At 44.2% G+C, this 22819-nt stretch overlaps 2 protein-coding genes across 2 annotated transcripts in view; both read left to right on the top strand.

The window, feature by feature from the left end:
- The window catches only part of LOC141105170 (uncharacterized), a 29798-nt gene extending 19704 nt beyond the window's left edge, over positions 1 to 10094 (top strand). The window contains exon 8 of the mRNA XM_073595061.1: positions 9045 to 10094. Within this exon, the coding sequence (XP_073451162.1) occupies positions 9045 to 9676 (632 nt within the window). The 3' untranslated portion in view covers positions 9677 to 10094. The remainder of the gene's footprint in view (positions 1 to 9044) is intronic.
- Positions 10095 to 17301: 7207 nt separating this feature from the next.
- LOC141106915 (uncharacterized) overlaps positions 17302 to 22819 on the top strand; it is a 61208-nt gene continuing 55690 nt past the window's right edge. The window contains exons 1-4 of the mRNA XM_073597844.1: positions 17302 to 17416; positions 22252 to 22422; positions 22520 to 22632; positions 22710 to 22807. Coding sequence (XP_073453945.1) covers positions 22548 to 22632; positions 22710 to 22807 — 183 coding nt within the window. The 5' untranslated portion in view covers positions 17302 to 17416; positions 22252 to 22422; positions 22520 to 22547. The remainder of the gene's footprint in view (positions 17417 to 22251; positions 22423 to 22519; positions 22633 to 22709; positions 22808 to 22819) is intronic.

Below are 22819 nucleotides of genomic sequence, written 5' to 3'. Positions count from 1 at the left end.
GCTGCCACTGTGCCCCCCCCCCCCCCCCCCCGCTAGGGTTGCCACCTCATCCCTTTAAAAACGAACACATATGAATTATACAGGTTCTATGGCTGATTAAGGTGGTAATTAAACTCACTTGGTGCCTTCTCTGCATTTAATTAGCCTCAGAACCTGTGTAATTCATGTGTGTTCATGTTTAAAGGGATGAAGTGGCAACTCTACCCCCTGCCCACTCGCTATCTGCCCGGAACTTACCCTATCTCGCTGGCGAGTCAGGCAGCGGGTGATGGCGGCGAGCTGTGGGACCTTGCAGTGGCGAGCTGTGTCCTCCATGCGTTTCCTGTCCAATCGCAGCGCCTGTCCTTTCAGCCAACCAAGTGACAGGTATCAGACCCGCGCTACCTGATTGGTGGAGAGGCAGTTCAGTGTTAGAAAAGTGAATATTCATTTGCTTTTCTAACACACTTGGGTGGACTCCGAGCGCAATGCTCTGCGCTCCGAGTTCACCTTTTTTGAAGCCTATTAGAGCCTATGGCTGTAATCAGGTGCTTCAAAAATACACCCCTGCTGCTGTAATTTAGGCGCCCAGCATCCGCCTAAGGCGGCGGTCATGGATAGATCCACTGCTCGGGACACTCCGATGGTAGGGTCAAAATTTGGCTTAAACAACATGAAAGCATGGATCCATCCTGCCTTGTATCAACAGTTCAGGCTGGTGGTGGTGGTGTAATGGTGTGGGGGATATTTTCTTGGCACACTTTGGGCCCCTTAGTACCAACTGAGCATTGTTTAAACACCACGGCCTACCTGAGTATTGTTGCTGACCATGTCCATCCCTTTATGACTACAGTGTCCTCATCTTCTGATGGCTCCTTCCAGCAGGATAATGCACCATGTCACAAAGCTCAAATCAGGTCACTGTCCTCCAATGGCCTCCACACTCACCAGATCTCATCCTATAGAACACCTTTGGAAAGTGGTGGAAAGAGAGATTGGCATTATGGATGTGCAGCGGACAAATCTGCAGCAACTGCGTGATGCTATCATGTCACTATGGACCAAAATCTCTGAGGAACTTTTCCAACACCTTGCTAAATCTATGCTAAGAAGAATTAGGCCAGTTCTGAAAGCAAAAAGAAGGTCCAACCCGGTACTAGCACAAGGTGTACCTAATAAAGTGACTGGCAAGTGTATACAGTGCCTTGAAAAAGTATTCATACCCTTGAAATTTTCCACATTTTGTCATGTTACAACCAAAAACATAAATGCATTGGGATTTTATATGATAGACCACCACAAAGTGGCCCATAATTGTGAAGTGGAAGGAAAATGATAAATGGTTTTCCAAGTTTTTTTACAAATAAATATGTGAAAAGTGTGGGGGGCATTTGTATTCAGCCCCCTTTACTCTGATACCCCTAACTAAAATCTAGTGGAACCAATTGCCTTCAGAAGTCACCTAATTAGTAAATAGTGTCTACCTGTGTGTAATTTAATCTCAGTATAAATGCAGCTGTTCTGTGAAGCCCTTGGAGGTTTGTTAGAGAACCTTAGTGAACAAACAGCATCATGAAAGCCAAAAAAACACACCAGACAGGTCAGGGATAAAGTTGTGGGGAAGTTTAAAGCAGGGTTAGGTTATAAAAAAAAATATCCCAAGCTTTGAACATCTCATGGAGCACTGTTCAATCCATCATCTGAAAATGGAAAGAGTATGGCACAACTGCCAACCTACCAAGACATGGCCGTCCACCTAAACTGACAGGCCGGGCAAGGAGAGCATTCATCAGAGAAGCAGCCAAGAGGTCCATGGTAACTCTGGAGGAGCTGCAGAAATCCACAGCTCAGGTGGGAGAATCTGTCCACAGGATAACTATTAGTCATGCACTCCACAAATCTGGCCTTTATGGAAGAAGAAAGCCGTTGGTGAAAGAAAGCCATAAGAAGTCCTGTTTGCAGTTTGCGAGAAGCCATATGGGGGACACAGCAAACATCTGGAAGAAGGTGCTCTGGTCATACGAGACAAAGATTGAAATTTTTGGCCTAAAAGCAAAACGTTATGTGTGGAGGAAAACTAACACTGCACATCAACCTGAACACACCATCCCCACCGTGAAACATGGTGGTGGCAGCATCATGCTGTGGGGATCCTTTTCTTCAGCAGGGACAGGGAAGCTGGTCAGAGTTGATGGGAAGATGGATGGAGCCAAATACAGGACAATCTTAGAAGAAAACCTGTTAGAGTCTGCAAAAGACTTGAGACTGGGGAGGAGGTTCACCTTCCAGCAGGACAACGACCCGAAACATACAGCCAGAGCTACAATGGAATGGTTTAGATCAAAGCATATTCATGTGTTAGAATGGACCAGTCAAAGTCCAGACCTAAATCCTATTGAGAATCTGTGGCAAGACTTGAAAATTGCTGATCACAGACGCTCTTCATCCAATCTGACAGAGCTTGAGCTATTTTGCAAAGAAAAATGGGCAACAATCTCACTCTCTAGATGTGCAAAACTGGTAGAGACATCCCCAAAAAGACTTGCAGCTGTAATTGCAGAGAAAGGTGGTTCTACAAAGTATTGACTCCGAGGGGGTGCTATACAAATGTACCCCACACTTTTCACATATTTATTTGTAAAAAAAATTGAAAACCATTTATCATTTTCCTTCCACTTCACAATTATGTGCCACTTTGTGTTGGTCTATCAGATAAAATCCCAATAAAATACATTTACGTTTCTGGTTGTAACATGACAAGATGTGGAAAATTTCAAGGGGTATGAATACTTTTTCAAGGCACTGTATATATACAATTATATAGAGTGCGCGTGTTTAATAGCACTAAAATGAAAATGATTATATTTTATTATTGTTATTTGGTTTGTACATGAGGATAAAGATAAGCAACAAAAAAATAATAAACGTACCGAAAAAGTAAATGTGCCGAGTTTTAATGTATGAATGAAGACTGCAGTATTTATGAATGAAGGCTGTGGTATTTAAATTCTCCACAAGATGGTGATCTCACTCCTGAGCGTGGAACGCAAAAAAGGAAGTGATGTCATGTACGGACAGGAAGTGATGTAGGGTAAAGACAGGAAGTGATGTAGAATAAAGACAGGAAGTTCCAGAGGAGAGGTGACTTGTTGGGAAATGGTGTACAGACATTACTGAATCTTAAGGTGCATTTATTTTATTATTTTTTCACCACAGGTACTTGTATAGCATTGTCAATTTACGAATTGACTACAAAAATGTTGAAAAGCACTGATCTATATCGCTGGCAAGGGTACCTAGGTAAGCAGCTTAGCCCTCTTTTCCCCATGTATATATTGTTATTATTGTTATGTGTGACTGTACTATTGTTTTTGGCTAATTTGTGTAGTTACTGATAAACTGTTAATCAAATTACAGCTATTCTCCTGACGAAGCGGCAATAGACCGCAAAACTAGTTGAGATGCTTTTCGTGACCCTCAATCCCACTGTGATTTTCCCCTCTTGGGGACCATTATACTGGTGATATGTATGGATTGTCACTATGTTTTTAAATTGTACATAATTATGTGTGTTCTATTGATCTTGTATTAATACAAATTCTATGTATATTTTCCTATATATGTGTTTCTACACTTGACTTTACCTATCTACCTGTACCGTAATAGTCCAACTGCCCCTGCCCCTTGTTTTTTTTGGTTTGGGGACCAAAATTCCAATATTTATACGACTGGGTGAAGTGATCAATGGCAGATGGACATCATGGGGCATTTATTTATTTTTTTAACTAAAGGACTTGGTAAAAACTGTGACTTGTTTACGCCTTACTTTTTTTATGAATTAGTAGGGATACTATGTACCTTTTAATTGTTCACATGAGGGAACTGGTATCTGGACTCCCCCTTATTGCTAAAGGGGGCTTCAAGATTCCATGAAGCCCCCCTGCCTACAGATCCCCACAACCACCAGGCCAGGATTGTGGGGAAGAGGCCCTTGTCCTGATCAACATGGGGATACTGTGCTTTGCTGGAAAGTCCTCCCTTTGGCAAGGCACTTTCTCACGTTGAGGGTATGTGGTCTGGTATGATTCAGGGGGGGAACGCTTGTCCTCTCGTCGTCCTCCTTTCCTAACCAGCCCAGCTGAATGGTCAGATAAGGGTCCAGTATGTTTTTTTTTTTTTAGGGGGCCTTGCTCTTTTTTTGTGTGGGGTTCCCTCTTAAAAGTTATACCAGACCTGAGTGGTCTGGTATAAATTTTGTCAGGATTTCACATCTCCTTAGAATTTAAAATCCCCCTGAAGAAGACCAGAAGAGAAAAGGGTCAAAATGCATTGGGGTATTCATGGGGTATTCATGTGGACAGCATCAATACAATGCAACTATATAATTAGAATTTTCCTAATGAATTGATTGCCATGAGTGATGGTTTTTTGTTGTTGTCTGTATCGCCAACCATAAATTTTTATTCAATATTGATTGTACCAATGTAATTTATTTCATGTTGGAATTAAATAATAATATTTTTACAATATGGTTTCAGAAAAATATTTTGCTGCTAAAAAACCCCTCTTAAAAACTATAACAGACCTGAGTGGTCTGGTATAAATTTTTTCAGGATTTTATAGTTTTTATTTTTTTATTTTTGTCACAGAAAAGTTTTATTTATAACAAAAACAAAACAATACAAAAAACTAAACAACGGTACAGCGTGAGCATACAATAGTGAGGTATTCAAGACATTAAAGAACCGGAATAGTCACAGAAGAGTTGGTGATGCTAGACATTGTAAGATCTATGGTGGGCAACAGGGTGAGATGTTCCTGACACTAAATAAGTTCAGTTTGGGAAGTGTAATCAGTGATGGGAGGGGAGTCCAAGGCGTGTCGCACCTATTTCGTCAGGTGTTTTTGGTGGTCAGCTTTTACTCTTTGGGGTGAGAGAAGGTTGAGAGGATGAGGTATCAGCACCTGGGGGCTTATGGAGGAAGGGAGACTAATAGGAGGAGGTATGGGAGTCTTGGCTATGTAAGCAGGGGTATATCGGTGGTCTTTAGGGGGTCTAAGTTGACTAAGACTGATCTGCATTTCCTCAGTTTTTATTTTTTGCATGGGGTCCCCTTAAGGCTTCATTCAGATGGGCGTTGATCCCCATTCTGCATGCAGGCAGCAGAGCCAGGACAAGGGGTGGGCACGAGGGGCAGCTGCCCCAGGTGCAGTGAAGCAAGGGGGCAAAGAATGGATGCAGAGTGGTACACCCATTCTATAGCATATATTAACCTCCCTGGCGGTAATCCTGAGCGTGGCTCGTGGTTAAATTTCAGTACCATTATTATTATACAGGATTTATATAGCGCCAACAGTTTGCGCAGCTCTTTACAACATTGGGGTAGACAGTACAATTACAATACAAGTAAATACAGGGGGGAATCAGAGAGCCCTGCTCGTTAGAGCTTACAATCTAGGAGGGAGGGTCAAGTCATACAAAAGGATAATAGCTGTGGGGTACCATTAGCGGTAATCCAGAGCCACCCTTGGGATTGCATTGCAGGATCCTGGTGCAGGTTACTTACCTCGTCCCCAGGATCCTGCAATGTCCCCCCGCTGTGTCTGTGGGCTGTGTCCTCCGCCCGATGCCTCTGTGTGCATGGCTCCATTCCCTGCGAGTATCGCAACGCACGGGGCGGAACCTGGCAACAAATTTATTATCAATCAACTGTGTTTACTCTTTTTAAATCATAATCACAACAGAAACTACCCAAATGACCCTGATCAAAAGTTTACATACCCTGGTGATTTTGGCCAGATAACATGCACACAAGTTGACACAAAGGGGTTTGAATGGCTATTAAAGGTAACCATCCTCACCTGTGATCTGTTTACTTGTAATCAGTGTGTGTTTAAAAGGTCAATGAGTTTCTGGACTCCTGATTGACCCTTGCATCTTTCATCCAGTGCTGCACTGATGTTTCTGGATTTTGAGTCATGGGGAAAGCAAATGAATTGTTAAAGGATCTGCAGGAAAAGGTAGTTGAACTGTATAAAACAGGAAAGGGATATAAAAAGATATCCAAGGAATTGAGAATGCCAATCAGCAGTGTTCAAACTCTAATCAAGAAGTGGAAAATGAGGGGTTCTGTTGAAATCAAACCACGGTCAGGTAGACCAACTAAAATTTCAGCCACAACTGCCAGGAAAATTGTTCAGGATGCAAAGATAAACCCACAAATAACTGCAGGACTCTCTGAAAACATGTGGTGTGGCTGTTTCAAGATGCACAATAAGGAGGCACTTGAAGAAAGATGGGCTGCATGGTCCAGTTGCCAGAAGAAAGCCATTACTATGCAAATGCCACAAAGTTTCCTGCTTACAATATGCCAAACAGCACAGAGACAACTCCATGCTCAAGAGGGTTAAGGCAACGCTGAAAAATAATAATGGCCACACAAAATATTGACGCTTTGGGCCCAAATTGGACATTTTAACTTAGGGGTGTACTCACTTTTTTTGCCAGCGGTTTAGACATTAATGGTTGTGTGTTGAGTTATTTTGAAGGGACAGCAAATTTACATTGTTATACAAGCTGTACACTCACTACTTTACATTATAGCAAAGTGTCATTTCTTCAGTGTTGTCACATGAAAAGAGAATTAAATATTTACAAAAATGTGAGGGGTGTACTCACTTTTGTGAGATACTGTACATGATGGTCTTATCTCGCCGAAAGGGTAAATGTTCGGTTGTTCATCCGAACAGTCAAGGTTTGGTCCAAACTTTTTTTGGACTGAATCTTGAGGCCTTCCCTAGTATAGACATTACACATCCTGGTATAGTCCAAATAATTCTCAGTTTATTGTCTATCGACAGAGAAGAGTGTCCTATTTAAATCAGTAGGAGGTGAGGAGGATCCTGGAAGACTTCATCCTTATCTCTATAATGAAAACATTGTTCTATCTAGAGAGGAGAGAAGGATTCTAGGATGTCTTCATTGATAATTACTTTCTCTCTATACACAGAATTATAAAATTGTGAAGGAAACATCTGGAGATCCATGAACACCCAGCAGTCGTCTTCACAGGACATCACCCATCACAGTGCCTCCACCTCACTGGCTGACAACAGAGGTAACCAGTGCCAAGAAGATTCTAGAAGTCACCAACAAGATCATTGATCTGCTGACAGGAGAGGTGAGCGGTGCCGGGAATTCTGGGACATTATCCAGTAACAGAGAAGGGATGTGTCTGGATGGTGACTGTATCATTGTGTGTGTCAGGTTCCTATAAGGTGTCAGGATGTCACTGTCTATTTCTCCATGGAGGAGTGGGAGTATTTAGAAGGACACAAGGATCTCTACAAGGACGTCATGATGGAGGATCAGCCGCCCCCCACACCACCTGGTAAGAGGAGACTTTATTATAAAGGAGAGATCAGTATGGAAAACAATGGAAAACAATGTATTCAGTCAGTGTGTGTGTTTCCAACAGATGGATCCAGTAATGGGAACCCACCAGAGAGATGTCCCCATCCTCTGTATTCCCGGGATTCCACACAGGAAGATCACACCATCCCTCACCATCATCAGGTAGGTGGGAGTGAGCAACTAAAATTTAAAAAGAATTCTAACATATAAGACCACATTCTTCAAAATAACTTCTTGTTCCTTTTTATAAATGTATTCTGTCATATTTGGGGTTTAGGGTGAAGAATTGAAAGACATCAAAGCTGAGATTAAAAAGGAAGAAGAAGAGATGCTGGTGAGTGGAGCTCAGCAGTCTATGGAGGCGGATAGTCTTCAGTATTCCCGGGATTCCACACAGGAAGATCAAAGCATCCCTCACCATCATCAGGTATGAAGAACTGAGCTATAGAAACACAAAAGTTATTCTAAACTATGAGGTAACTTTCTTTTAGATATTTTTTTTTAATATTGAACTTAATTTTTCAGATATTTTATTTTTTGTTTTGGGGTTCAGGATAAATTGGGAAAAGACATCAAACTTAAGGTTAAAGAGGAAGAAGAAGAGGAGTTGGTGAGTGGAGATCAGCAGTCTATAAAGGAGATGACCATGAAAAATGAACAAGAGGAATCTTCTCTTTATATCAACAGAAGTAAGTAATAATCACTAAATGCAGATATGTTCACAATTTTCTTTTTCTTCTATGGGTATAAAAGATGAATTTAAATAAGTGCAACGTAAAGATACTGTACACCATATGAAAGGTCCATGTCCATTCCTCAATATAACGTCATGTTCCCAACAAATGAGGAGATGCTGTACACCAGTGGTCATCAACCCTGTCCTCGGGGCCCACTAACAGGCCAGGTTTGCAAGATAACTGAAATACATCACAGGTGATATAGTTTGCTGCTCAGTGATTGCAGTATTCTAGTCTGCATCTCCCCAAGGTAATACATAAAACCTGGCTTGTTAGTGGGCCCTGAGGACATGGTTGATGACCACTGCTGTACACCACATGAAAGGTCCATCTCCATTCCTCAATGTAATGTCATGTTCCCAACAAATGAGGTGGAGATACTGTACACCACATGAAAGGTCCATCTCCATTCCTCAATATAATGTCATGTTCCCAACAAATGAGGTGGAGATGCTGTATCTTTATCTGGTTTATATTGATATTTTATGTTATGATTGCACTTCATTCTATGCCAGAGCTCTGAGATACTGTAGAGTGTTAGACCAACATACTGCATCTGACTTCTGAATGAAAGACATGAAGAATTAATATAACATTTAAACATTGATTTCCAACAGGTGGACACTATGTCCTGAATAATGTATCTTCAGAATATAAAGCAGAAGAAAATCCCACCACACAACGTTCTCCAGGAGTGAATCGCATTACACAAATAATACATCATAGAACTTATCATATAGAGAGATCATGGGATTTCTCTGATCCTGAGGAATCTTCTGATAATCCACATACTATTATTTTTGAATCTCACAGAACAGATCCATCTAATCCTGAAGAATCTTCCTTAAACCATGAAGGATCTCACACAGGAGAGCATTCCTTGTCATCTACAGTGTCTGGGAATTCTTCCAAAGAAACCAGAGAGTCTCCTACACACCAGAAAAGGCGTAAGAGTGTGCGTACTTTCCCATGTTCAGAGTGCGGCAAACATTTTAGTCTCAAAGAAAACCTTCTTAAACACCACAGAATTCACACGGGTGAGCGTCCCTTTTCATGTTTAGAGTGCGGGGGATGTTTTATTCGGAAAGCAGATCTTATTAATCACCAAAGAATTCACACTGGTGAGCGTCCATTCTCGTGTTCGCACTGTGGTAAAGGTTTCATTCAGAAAGGAAACCTTCTAATACATCAGAGAACTCACACAGGTGAGCGTCCTTTTTCATGTTCAGAGTGCGGGAAAGGTTTTATTCAGAAAGTAAAACTTGTTACTCACCAAAGAATTCACACAGGTGAGCGTCCATTCACGTGTTCGCACTGTGGTAAAGGTTTCAATGAGAAAGGAAACCTTCTAAATCATCAGAGAACTCACACAGGTGAGCGTCCCTTTTCATGTTCAGAGTGCGGGAAAGGTTTCAATATGAAACGCAAACTTGTTGTTCACCAGAGAAGTCACACGGGGGAACGTCCTTATTCGTGTTCAAAGTGCGGGAAATGCTTCCGTCAAAAAAGTGCCCATGATCGACACCAGGAAATTCACATGGACTAACTACCTTTTTAATGTTCAGATGGACAAATGGGGAGTGTGGCAAGAATAACCCCTCAGAGAATGTGTGTCCTTCCTTATAGTCAAAATGTTTCTGTTAAAGAAAATCACTTCTTGGACCCCAGAATATTCACAGAGGCTAATAAAGTTTTTGTGTTCATATTGGCTTATTTGGAGGCGTGGCCAAAGTACAATGGGATTTTTTGGGATCGATGTGATAGTTATAGGTCTGCAGGGATTCAATTGTAGTAATACGATCCTCTAAACAATGCTGACTTAGTCCCACACTCACACAGACCCCACCATAGAATACGCCAACTCATGGACCATACCTTTTATTGGTTGCTATTAGCCAATATACTGTACATCTTTTTTTGCTTTACTGAAGAAACTAACCGATTAAAGTATCATTATTTTTAAATTAGATTTAATTTAGATTCTTTATTGTGTGTTAATAACGTAATCCGATTTTCTACAAAAAACAAGAAAGCTCTACTCTACAATATTCTGTTCTGATTATTTTTTTACAAACTAACATCATTTTTAGATGATTGGTGATTGGAATGTGCTCAGTTCATAGAGAGTCTTCCATTGGCGTTTTATTAGTGATATGTGAGAGTCTAGAAGGTCCAGTTCCTGAGAGTCCAGGATGTCCAGTTCCAGAGAGTCCAGAAGATCCAGTTCCAGAGGATCCGGGAGGTCCAGTTTCAGAGGATCAAGGAGGTCCAGTCACAGAGAGCCCAGAAGGTCCAGTTCCAGAGGATCCAGAAGGTCCAGTTCCAGAGGATCCAGAAGGTCCAGTTCCAGAGGATCCAAAAGGTCCAGTTCCAGAGAACCCAGGAGATCAATTTCTAGAGAGTCAAGAAGGTCCCGATTCAGAGAGTCGAGAAGGTCCCGTCCCAGAGAGTCGAGAAGGTCCTGTTCCAGAGTCGAGAAGGTCCAGTTCCAGAGGATCAGGAGGTCCAGATCCAGAGGATCGAGGAGGTCCAGTTCCAGAGGATCTAGAAGGTCCAGTTTCAGAGAGTCCAGAAGGTCCAGCTCCAGATGATCCAGAAGGTCCGGTTCCAAATGTGTGCCAGCTAATATACTAAGAATACATGGAGCCACTACAAATGCCACATAGAATACATAGAATATTTCCATCGCTGCCATCTTGGTTATGCCCCTCATGTTCACAGTGATCAGCTCCATTATTTCCCAGTTATTATCTTCATCATCAGTGATACAGAGGTCATACCCATCAGTGGCTCAGAGAGTTTGTCGGTGTCATGTCATCTGTGTATCCCCTTTCTGGTATTGGGGTGATTACACTCATGTGTGGGGTGCTTTTTCAATGAGCTGTGCCAGAGCAAACTGTATTTTAAGGCGTATCAGCCCATTTTTATTACATAAAATAGAAAGTTCATATAGACATCAGTTGCCCACGCAGGGGTATCCAACATCACCTGAAAATACCGAGTCATCTGGCTCCTTTGTCAGCAGCACTTCTGCTCTTCTTACCAGTCCCTCTGACTGTACTGTCCAACTCCCCTGGTTCATTCAGCTCACTTAGCCTTTAGTCGCAGTGCCCAGCTGCACAGCCCACTCCTGGCCTCTGGATAGGGGTTCTCCTGATACCTCGATAGGAGCCGACCTGACTCCTGGAACAAGACCTGCTGGCTGGGGCTCTGACCCCTGGTTGAGACCTTCTGGCCACAGCCTGCAAACCTGGAAGAAAGAGCAGGTGAAGATGGAAGCCTCTGCAGCAGTGACAGTTCCCCGCTGGAGGGCTTTGTTTCAGAGTAAGTCTTAGATAGGGAGATCAGGAATAAAAACTGATTGGTACCCAGTGTTAAAGAAATAACAAACATATGGCAAGAATTAGATGTTTGTTCAGTTAATAGCGAGAAAATGGCTAGCAATGAATCCACCGACACATAGGGAATGGATAAAAGAGGTAGACAATACAATCCGGAAAGAAAGATCTGTATATGTATTAACCACTTGCCGACTTGCTCACGCAGATATACTGCGGCAGGTCAACTCTCCGGCGCGAACTGACGTACTTGTACGTCAGTCCGTAAAAGCAGGATAACGGGTACGAGCGGGCCGCCCACTCGATGTCCGCCGGCGGCCCGCGATCGTTGTATGCCCACATCCTCTTTTAATAGAGGTCTGCCTTGAAGAAGTTAGTTCTACTAGAGAGTGGTCCTCAGTTAAAGTTGCACTAGTTCTGGAATATCCAAAGGTTAACCCCATTCCCCATCCCAGTTCTTCAACCAATAAAACCCCCCAAAAAAGCCTTCTGCCTGGTTATTGAATGAAGAGACAGAGAAACTGCTCTGTGCCTGACTGCCGTGCACCTTTAGGGAAAAGAACCTGGGACAAACAGCGAGACCGGCTTGGGGTCTGCTCTACTGAAGGAGAAGAAGAGCAAAAAAGAACGGAAATAGAAGACTCCAATAACATCCAGTTGTAGTAGACCAAAAACCAAATAGCAATTGATACTGCTTGAATACCCCAATCGGTTATCCCAGCCAAGCGGCCACAGTGTTTGCAGGTGCTGGTCAGGTTGATTACTGGCTTGTTAGACACATTGAGGCCTACAACAAGATAGTACCTCAGCATATAGTGAGTGCCTCTTAGTAAAAAATGGCTTCAGCTTGGTCTCCAACCCATTGGAGAACCTCCTTTAACAGGTTTTGTCCAATAGTAGCTCAATCTTAGTGGCCAATTGTAGTCCTCGATGTGTCTGACGATCCAGTTATAGTGCCTAATAAGATCATATAGAGATGTATATACACTCACCGGCCACTTTATTAGGTACACCAGTTCAATTGCTTGGTAACACAAATTGTTATTCAGCTAATCACATGGCTGCAACCTAATGCATTTAGGCACCTAGATGTGGTGAAGATGACTTGCTGAAGTTTAAACTGAGCATCAGAAAGGGGGTTTAAGTGACTTTGAACGTGGCATGGATGTTGGTGCCAGATGGGCTGGTCTGAGTATTTCAGAAACTGCTGATCTACTGGGATTTTCACACACACCGTCTCTTGGGTTTACAGAGAATGGCCTGAAAAAGAGAAAATATCCAGTGAGGGGCAGTTGTGTGGTGGAAAATGCCATGTTAATGTTAGAGGTCAGAGGAGAATGGGCAGACTGATTCAGGATGATAAAAAGGCAACAGTAACTCAAACACTCATTACAACCAAAGTATGTAGAATACCATCTCTGAACGTACAACACATCGAACCTTGAAGCAGATTGGCTACAGAAGCAGAAGACCACACCGGGTGTCACTCCTGTCAGCTAAGAACAGAAAACTGAGGCTCACCAAAATTGGACAGTAGAAGATTGAAAAACGTTGTGTGGTCTGATGAGACTCGGGACCAGTGGTGGCTGGTGCTCAAAAATTTTTGGGGGGCAAACAAACTGAGAAAAAAACATTAATTGCAGTCTCACTGTGCCCATCAATTGCAGCCACTGTGCCCATCAGTAGAAGCCACTGTGCCCATCAAACGCAGCCACTGTGCCCATCAAATGCAGCCACTGTGCCAGCCACTGTGCCCATCAATAGCAGCCACTGTGCCATCAAATGCAGCCACTGTGCCCACCAATAGCAGCCACCGTGCCCATCAAATGCAATCACTGTGCCCATCAAATGCAGCCACTATGCCATTAAATGCTGCCACTGTGCCCCATCATAAAACGCTTCCACAGTGCCCCATCAAATGCTGCCACTGTGATCCCCCCCCTCACCCACTCACTGTCTGCCCGGAACTTACCCTATCTCGGTGGCAGGTCAGGCAGCGGGTGATGGCAGCAAGCTGTGGGACCTTGCAGTGGCGAGCTGTGTCCTCCATGCGTCTCCTCCCCTTCTCCTGATAGGCGTCCAATCACAGCGCCTGTCCTTCCAGCCAATCAGGTGATGAGTATCAGACCCACACTACCTGATTGGTGGAGAGGCAGTTCAGTGTTAGAAAAGCGTATATTAATTTGCTTTTCTAACACACTTGGGTGGACTCCGAGCGCAATGCTCTGCACTCCGAGTTCACCTTTTTTGAAGCCTATTAGAGCCTATGGCTGTAATCATGTGCTTCAAAAATACTCCCCCGCCGCTGTAATTCAGGCACCCAGCATCCGAAAAGGGGCTCGATGCCTGAATAGGGGGTGGAGGCGGTAGCCATGGATAGATTCATGCAATGCATGAATCTATCCATTAGTCATAGTGGGGGGGGATGGCGTGACGGAGGGGGCGGTGCCCATGCGCCCTTAACGGATGCACCGCCACTGCTCGGGACATTCCGATGGTAGGGTCAAAATTTGGCTTAAACAACATGAAAGCGTGGATCCATCCGGCCTTGTATCAACAGTTCAGGCTGGTGATGGGGGTGTAATGGTGTGGGGGATATTTTTTTGGCACACTTTGGGCCCCTTAGTACCAGTTGAGTATCATTTAAACACCACGGCCTACCTGAGTATTGTTGCTGACCATGTCCATCCCTTTATGACTATAGTGTACCCATCTTCTGATGGCTCCTTCCAGCAGGATAATGCACCATGTCACAAAGCACAAATCAGGTCACTGTACTCCAATGGCCTCCACACTCACCAGATCTCATCCAATAGAACACCTTTGGAATGTAGTGGAACGGGAGATTGGCATTATGGATGTGCAGCCGACAAATCTGCAGCAACTGTGTGATGCTATCATGTCACTATGGACCAAAATCTCTGAGGAACGTTTCCAACAAATAAAATACAGGGAGAGGGTGCTGCGCTAACCAAAAAGCAGGTGGTGGGGGTGTTGAGAGTCTCTAAAAAGTGTGGTCCGTAAAACCAAGGGTTATAGGGATGCTAGAATCAACATATCATGCTGCTAATCATATGTTCATAGGCTCAATCAAATGAATATCATGCAGTACCATGATACATGTGAAAGCATGCACAGGTGCCTGTCAGGCTAAGGTCGGCCGATCCAGCCATTAATTTAGATAAAAATTGCTTGAAAATTGCATAAATATATAATCTATGTATAGTAATAGACCTGTGCAAAAGGGCATGGAAAGTGCATGGTGCTGCGGGACCTAGTCCTCTCACACTGCAATAGCCAACAGTGCGTGATCTACTGTGTATAAACTTAATGTAACGCTATTTCCATAAGCATAAAAACAAAAAGCAGGTGGTGCAATAAATATGTCCAGTGCATCTGAGTATGTGCCAATCAAACCAAAAAATAAAATAAAATAAAAAAAGTACAATACAATAAAATCATCTAATGATAAACGCATATATATGTGTAATCTTAAGTATCAATTCATAGCGTGCAAAAAAATGCATATAAAGTGCATCGTGCTAAGTGATCTAATAATCTAGATTCATACAATGTGCCAACAGTATGTGATCACTCTGTGTAATATAGCAATTACCAGTAAGCATATCATACACCTGTGAATAAATTAAAACACAAACGGTAAAGGTGGTAATGTCCACAAACAATAGTAGAAAAATAAAGTCCTTTGGGGTGCATCAAAAAAAAGTTCACTGTGCTCAAAAAGTAACTGTAAAGTGACGTGCCAAAAAGTGACAGACATGTAGGTCTTCTTCGTGTGCAAACACACTTAAGTAAGCAGTGGCCCCTTACCTAGCGGTGCTAGGTCAACCGCAGTGATCTACTAGCAGATGGTGGTAATCTTTACTTGGGGTCCTGGGCTGTACTGCTTCCACGCCTGGTGTTGCTCTATCAGCTGCGAGCTAGTGTAGTAGGCTGTGGTCTTTTGGTAATGATCCTGGACCAGCGCGGGTCCTAACTCCACCTCCGTGCCTCACATATAAGTTTACCAATGATAAAGGACAAGGGGGTACCGCATAGTGTGATAAGGTTTAAACGATGGAATTTTATTTAAAGTAAATACAGGTACTCACATAAAAATGACAGACCGGTGCTAAAATCCTACGAGCAGCGAGCTCGTTAGCCTCTGTCAATCAGAAGTGCCCAATCCGTCCCTACGCGTGACGTCACCGATCACGTGACTTCATCTGGTGATGAACTCCTGTGTGCAATTTAATCTCAGTATAAATACAGCTGATCTGTGAAGCCCTTGGAGGTTTGTTAGAGAACCTTAGCGAACAAACAGCATCATGAAAGCCAAGAAACACACCAGACAGGTCAGGGATGAAGTTGTGGAGAAGTTTAAAGCAGAGTTAGGTTATAAAAAATGTCCTAAGCTTTGAACATCTCACAGAGCACTGTTCAATCCATCATCCGAAAATGGAAAGAGTATGGCACAACTGCAAACCTACCAAGACATGGCCGTCCACCTAAACTGACCGGCCGGGCAAGGAGAGCATTAATCAGAGAAGCAGCCAAGAGGTCCATGGTAACTCTGGAGGAGCTGCAGAGATCCACAGCTCAGGTGGGAGAATCTGTCCACAGGACAACTATTAGTCGTGCTCTCCACAAATCTGGCCTTTATGGAAGAATAAAGCTGTTGGTGAAAGAAAGCCATAAGAAGTCCCATTTGCAGTTTGCGAGAAGCCATGTGGAGGACACAGAAAATATGTGGAAGAAGGGGCTCTTGTCATATGAGACCAAAATTGAACTTTTTGGCCTAAAAGCAAAACGTTATATGTGGTGGAAAACTAACACTGCACATCACCCTGAACACACCATCCCCACTGTGAAACATGGTGGTGGCAGAATCATGTTGTGGGGATGCTTTTCTTCAGCAGGGACAGGGAAGCTGGTCAGAGTTGATGGGGAGATGGATGGAGCCAAATACAGGGCAATCTTAGAAGAAAACCTGTTAGAGTCTGCAAAAGACTTGAGACTGGGGCGGAGGTTCACCTTCCAGCAGGGCAACGACTCTAAACATACAGCCAGAGCTACAATGGAATGGTTTAGATCAAAGCATAGTCATGTGTTAGAATGGGTCAGTCAAAGTCCAGACCTGAATCCAATTGAGAATCTGTGGCAAGACTTGAAAATTGCTGTTCACAGACGCTCTCCATCCAATCTGACAGAGCTTGAGCTATTTTGCAAAGAAGAATGGACAAAAATTTCCCTCTCTAGATGTGCAAAGCTAGTAGAGACATCCCCAAAAAGACTTACAGCTACAATTACAGCGAAAGGCGGTTCTACAAAGTATTGACATACAAATGTACCCCCCACACTTTTCGCATATTTATTTGTAAAAAAAATTGAAAACCATTTATTATTTTCCTTCCACTTCACAATGATGTGCCACTTTGTGTTGGTCTATCACATAAAATCCCAATAAAATACATTTACATTTTTGGTTGTAACATGACAAAATGTGGAAAATTTCAAGGGGTGTGAATACTTTTCCAAGGCACTGTATATATACAATTATATATAGTGTGTGTGTTTAATAGCACTAAAATGAAAATGATTATTTTTTATTATTGTTATTTGGTTTGTACATGAGGATAAAGATAAGCAACAAAAAAATAATAAACACGCCGAAAATGTAAATGTGCCGAGTTTTAATGTATGAATAAAGACTGCAGTATTTAAGAATGAAGGCTGTGGTATTTAAATTCTCCACAAGATGGTGATCTCACTCCTGAGCGTGGAACGCAAAAAAGGAAGTGATGTCATGTACGGACAGGAAGTGATGTAGGGTAAAAACAGGAAGTGATGTCATGTACGGACAGGAAGTGATGTAGAGTAAAGACAGGAAGTTCCAGAGGAGAGGTGACTTGTTAAGAAATGGCATACAGACATTACTGAATCTTAAGGTGCATTTATTTTATTATTTTTTCACCACAGGTACTTGTATAGCGTTGTCAATTTACGAATTGACTACAAGAATGTTGAAAAGTGCTGATCTATATCACTGGCAAGGGTACCTAGGTAGGGTGACCACATTTCCAAACTGCCATTCAGGGACCCCCCCCCCCCCCCCCAAAAAAAGATGATTTTTGAAATTTTTTTGCCGATTTTTGGGGCAGGGGCGTATGAAATTAGCGGGCCTGTGTGCAAGATCAAAAGTGGGCCCTAAGCATCAAGAAGAACAACAATATGGCGCGCAAAGCGTGTCGTGGTGAACAGTGGACATGTCTTAAATTGCACTAAATAGTGGCTTAAAGGGGGTGTTGTTAAAGAGAGTCTGAGATGACTTATATAGTGCAGAATGTGGTAATGTTAAATAGGGAATGCAGAGTGTATGGTGGTGAGTAGTATGTACAGGAGAGGAGTTCGGAGTATATGGCGGGGGTAATATGTACAGGAGAGGAGTGCGGAGTGTATGGCGGTGTGTAATATGTACAGGAGAGGAGTGCGGAGTGTATGGTGGTGGGTAACATGTACAGGAGAGGAGTGTGGGATGGACAGGGGGACTGTGGGATGGACAGGGGAACCAGGGGATGGACAGGGGAACCTTGGGATGGACAGTGGGATGGACAGGGGGACAGTGGGACCTGGGGATGAACAGGGGAACCGTGGGATAGACAGAGGGACAGTGGGATAGACAGGGGGATCAGGGGATGGACAGGGGGATCGGGGGATGGACAGTGGGATGGACAGGGGGACAGTGGGGTGGACAGAGGGACAGGGGGACCGTGGGATGGACAGGGGAACCGTGGGATGGACAGGGGGACCAGGGAATGGAGAGGGGGACCGGGGGATGGACAGGGGGACCGGGGAATGGACAGGGGGAACCTTGGGATGGACAGGGGGAACCTTGGGATGGACAGGGGGAACCTTGGGATGGACAGGGGGACCGGGTGATGGACAGGGGGACCGGGGGATGGACAGGGGGACCGTGAGAAGGACAGGGGAACTGTGGGATGGACAGTGGGATGGACAGGGGGACCGTGGGATGGACAGTGGGATGGACAGGGGGACCGTGGGATGGACAGGGGGACAGTGGGATGCACAGGGGAACCTTGGGATGGACAGAGGGACAGTGGGATGGACAGGGGGACAGTGGGATAGACAGAGGGACAGTGGGATGGACAGGGGCACCGGGGGATGGACAGGGGCACCGGGGGATGGACAGGGGCACCGTGGGATGGACAGGGGGATCGGGGGATGGACAGGGGGATCGGGGGATGGACAGGGGGATCAGGGGATGGACAGGGGGACCGTGGGAAGGACAGGGGGACCGTGGGATGGACAGTTAGATGGACAGGGGGACCGTGGGATGGACAGGGGGACCGTGGGATGGACAGGGGGACCATGGGATGGACCGTGGGATGGACAGGGGGACCGTGGGATGGACAGGGGGACCGTGGCATGGACAGGGGGACCGTGGCATGGACAGAGGGACACTAACACATTTGGACTTGTCTCTGACTGTCTCCCCGAAATCTCGGTTCTCACTTCTTTCTAGTAGGCTGTTCCCTGAAGCCTGCGCTCTCCCTGCCAGACTCTTCTTCCTCGTTGCTGTCCTGGGACGAGGCGAGCGTCCCCTCCGCGCCTCCAGTCTGCAATGTCAGCGAGCAGAGAATCCGTGGGGCTGCCGCTGCTGCGCTGGAAACTACACTTCCCAGCGTGCAGCGCAGCACATGGAGCCCTCCATAGAGATGACTGGGGGAGGCGGCTTGTGTTGTGTAGCTTGTCTGAGGCTGAGCGGAGCGGACATGCTCCCTGCCCAAGCCGAGCCGACCTGGCCCCAGCCCAAGCCAAACAGATCCGCCCCCTGTCCGAGCTGTTTATTAGTGTGGCTGTGTGTCCTTATTTCATTCCGGGACACTGTATTGTCCCGGAATGAAGGTGCCCAGGACACAAATATGAATTCAGGGACAATCCCGGACAATCCGGGACACGTGGTCACCCTATACCTAGGTAAGCAGCTTAGTCCTCTTTTCCGCATGTATATATTGTTATTATTGTTATGTGTGACTGTACTATTGTTTTCGGCTAATTTGTGTAGTTACTGATAAACTGTTAATCAAATTACAGATATTCTCCTGACGAAGCGGCAATAGACCGCAAAACTAGTTGAGATGCTTTTCATGACCCTCAATCCCACTGTGATTTTCCCCTCTTGGGGACCATTATACTGGTGATATGTATGGATTGTCACTATGTTTTTAAATTGTACATGAATAGTCACAGAAGAGTTGGTGATGCTAGATATTGTAAGATTTAGGGTGGTCAACAGGGTGAGATGTTCCTGACACTAAAAAAGTCCAGTTTGGGAAGTGTAATCAGTGATAGGAGGGGGGTCCAGGGGGTGTTGGGATCGCACCTATTTTTCATCAGGTCTTTTTTGTAGTCAGCTTTTACTCTTTGGGGTGAGAGAAGGTGGAGAGGATGAGGTATCAGCACCTGGGGGCTTATGGAGGAAGGGAGACCAATAGGAGGAGCTATGGGAGTCTCGGCTATGTAAGCAGGGGTATATCGGTGGTCTTTAGGGTGTCTAAGTTGACTAAGACTGATCTGCATTTCCTCAGTTTTTACTTTTTGCATGGGGTCCCCCTTAAGACTTCATTCAGATTGGCGCTGACCCCCATTCTGCATGCAGGCAGCAGAGCCAGGACAAGGGGTGGGCACGAGGGGCAGCTGCCCCAGGTGCAGTGAAGCAAGGGGGCAAAGAATAGATGCAGGATGGTAACCCATTCTATAACATATATTAACCTCCCTGGCGATAATCCCGAGCATGGCTCGGGGTTAAATTTCAGTACCATTATTATTATTATACAGGATTTATATAGCGCCGACAGTTTGCGCAGCGCTTTACAACATTGGGGTAGACAGTACAATTACAATACAATTCACTACAGGGGGGAATCAGAGAGCCCTGCTCGTTAGAGCTTACAATCTAGGAGGGAGGGTCAAGTCATACAAAAGGGTAATAGCTGTGGGGTACCATTGGCGGTAATCCAGAGCCACCCTTGGGATTGCATTGCAGGATCCTGGTGCAGGTTACTTACCTCCTCCCCAGGATCCTGTGATGTCCCCCCGCTGTGTCTGTGGGCCGTGTCCTCCGCTCGATGGTGCCAGGCTCCATTCTCTGCAAGCATTGGGACTCACGGGGAGGACCCTGGCGGCAAATTCAAAAAGTGATAAATTCATAACACATACAGTACACTGTAATCTTACAGATTACATTACTGTATCAAATCATTTCACATCCCTTTTGTCCCTAGTGGTTTGTCCCGTGGCCTGCCTGCAGTTTTATATTATATACAGTTGTGCTCATAAGTTTACATACCCTGGCAGAACTTATGATTTCTTGGCCATTTTTCTGAGAATATGAATGATAACACAAAAAAACATTTCTTTCACTCATGGTTAGTGTTTGGCTGAAGCCATTTATTATCAATCAACTGTGTTTACACTTTTTAAAATCATAATCATAACAGAAACTACCCAAATGACCCTGATCAAAAGTTTACATACCCTGGTGATTTTGGCCAGATAACATGCACACAAGTTGACACAAAGGGGTTTGAATGGCTATTAAAGGTAACCATCCTCACCTGTGATCTGCTTGCTTGTAATCAGTGTGTGTGTGTATAAAAGGTCAAGTTTCTGGACTCCTGACAGACCCTTGCATCTTTCATCCAGTGCTGCACTGACGTTTCTGGATTATGAGTCATGGGGTAAGCAAATGAATTGTCAAAGGATCTGCAGGAAAAGGTAGTTGAACTGTATAAAACAGGAAAGGGATATAAAAAGATATCCAAGGAATTGAGAATGCCAATCAGCAGTGTTCAAACTCTAATCAAGAAGTGGAAAATGAGGGGTTCTGTTGAAACCAAACCACGGTCAGGTAGACCAACTAAAATTTCAGCCACAACTGCCAGGAAAATTGTTGCAATGGATGCAAAGAAAAACTCACAAATAACTGCAGGACTCTCTGAAAACGTGGTGTGGCTGTTTCAAGATGCACAATAAGGAGGCACTTAAAGAAAGATGGGCTGCATGGTCCAGTTGCCAGAAGAAAACCATTACTACGCAAATGCCACAAAGTATCCCGCTTACAATATGCCAAACAGCACATAAACTCCATGCTCAAGAGGGTTAAGGCAGTGCTGAAAAATAATGATGGCCACACAAAATATTGACACTTTGGGCCCAAGTGTACTCACTTTTTTTGCCAGCGGTTTAGATATTAATGGCTGTGTGTTGAGTTATTTTGAGGGGACAGCAAACTTACACTGTTTTACAAGCTGTACACTCACTACTTTACATTGTAGCAAAGTGTTATTTCTTCAGTGTTGTCACATGAAAAGATAGAATAACATATTTACAAAAATGTGAGGGGCGTACTCACTTTTGTGAGATATTGTACATGATGGTCTTATCCCGCCAAAAGGGTAAATGTTCGGTTGCTCATCCAAACAGTCAAGGTTTGGTCCATACTTTTTTTGGACTGAATCTTGAGGTCATCCCTAGTATAGACATTACACATCCTGGTATAGTCCAAATAATTCTCAGTATATTGTCTATCGACAGAGAAGAGTGTCCTGTTTAAATCAATAGGAGGTGAGGAGGTGAGGAGGATTCTGGGAGGGTCACATAACTTTATCCTTATCTCTATAATGAAAACATTGTTCTATCTAGAGAGGAGAGAAGGATTGTATGACGTCTTCATTGATAATTACTTTCTCTCTATACAAAGAATTATAAAATTGTGAAGGAAACATCTGCAGATCCATGAACACCCAGCAGTCGTCTTCACAGGACATCACCCATCACAGTACCTCCACCTCATTGTCTGACAAAAGAGGTAACCAGTGCCAAGAAGATTCTAGAAGTCACCAACAAGATCATTGATCTGCTGACAGGAGAGGTGAGCGGTGCCGGGAATTCTGGGACATTATCCAGTAACAGACAAGGGATGTGTCTGGATGGTGACTGTATCATTGTGTGTGTCATGTTCCTATAAGGTGTCAGGATGTCACTGTCTATTTCTCCATGGAGGAGTGGGAGTATTTAGAAGGACACAAAGATCTCTACATGGATGTCATGATGGAGAATCAGCCGCCCCTCACATCACCGGGTAAGAGGAGACTTTATTGTAAAGGAGAGATCAGTATGGAAAACAATGTATTCAGTCAGTGTGTGTGTTTCCAACAGATGGATCCAGTAATGGGAACCCACCAGAGAGATGTCCCCATCTTCTGTATTCTCGGGATTCCACACAGGAAGATCACACCATCCCTCACCATCATCCGGTAGGTGGGAGT

Source organism: Aquarana catesbeiana, linkage group LG08, assembly GCF_042186555.1.
Source record: "Aquarana catesbeiana isolate 2022-GZ linkage group LG08, ASM4218655v1, whole genome shotgun sequence".
Taxonomy (NCBI): Eukaryota; Metazoa; Chordata; class Amphibia; order Anura; family Ranidae; genus Aquarana; species Aquarana catesbeiana.
Note: the sequence above shows the minus strand (reverse complement) of the source record. Positions and strands in the feature narration are given on the sequence as shown.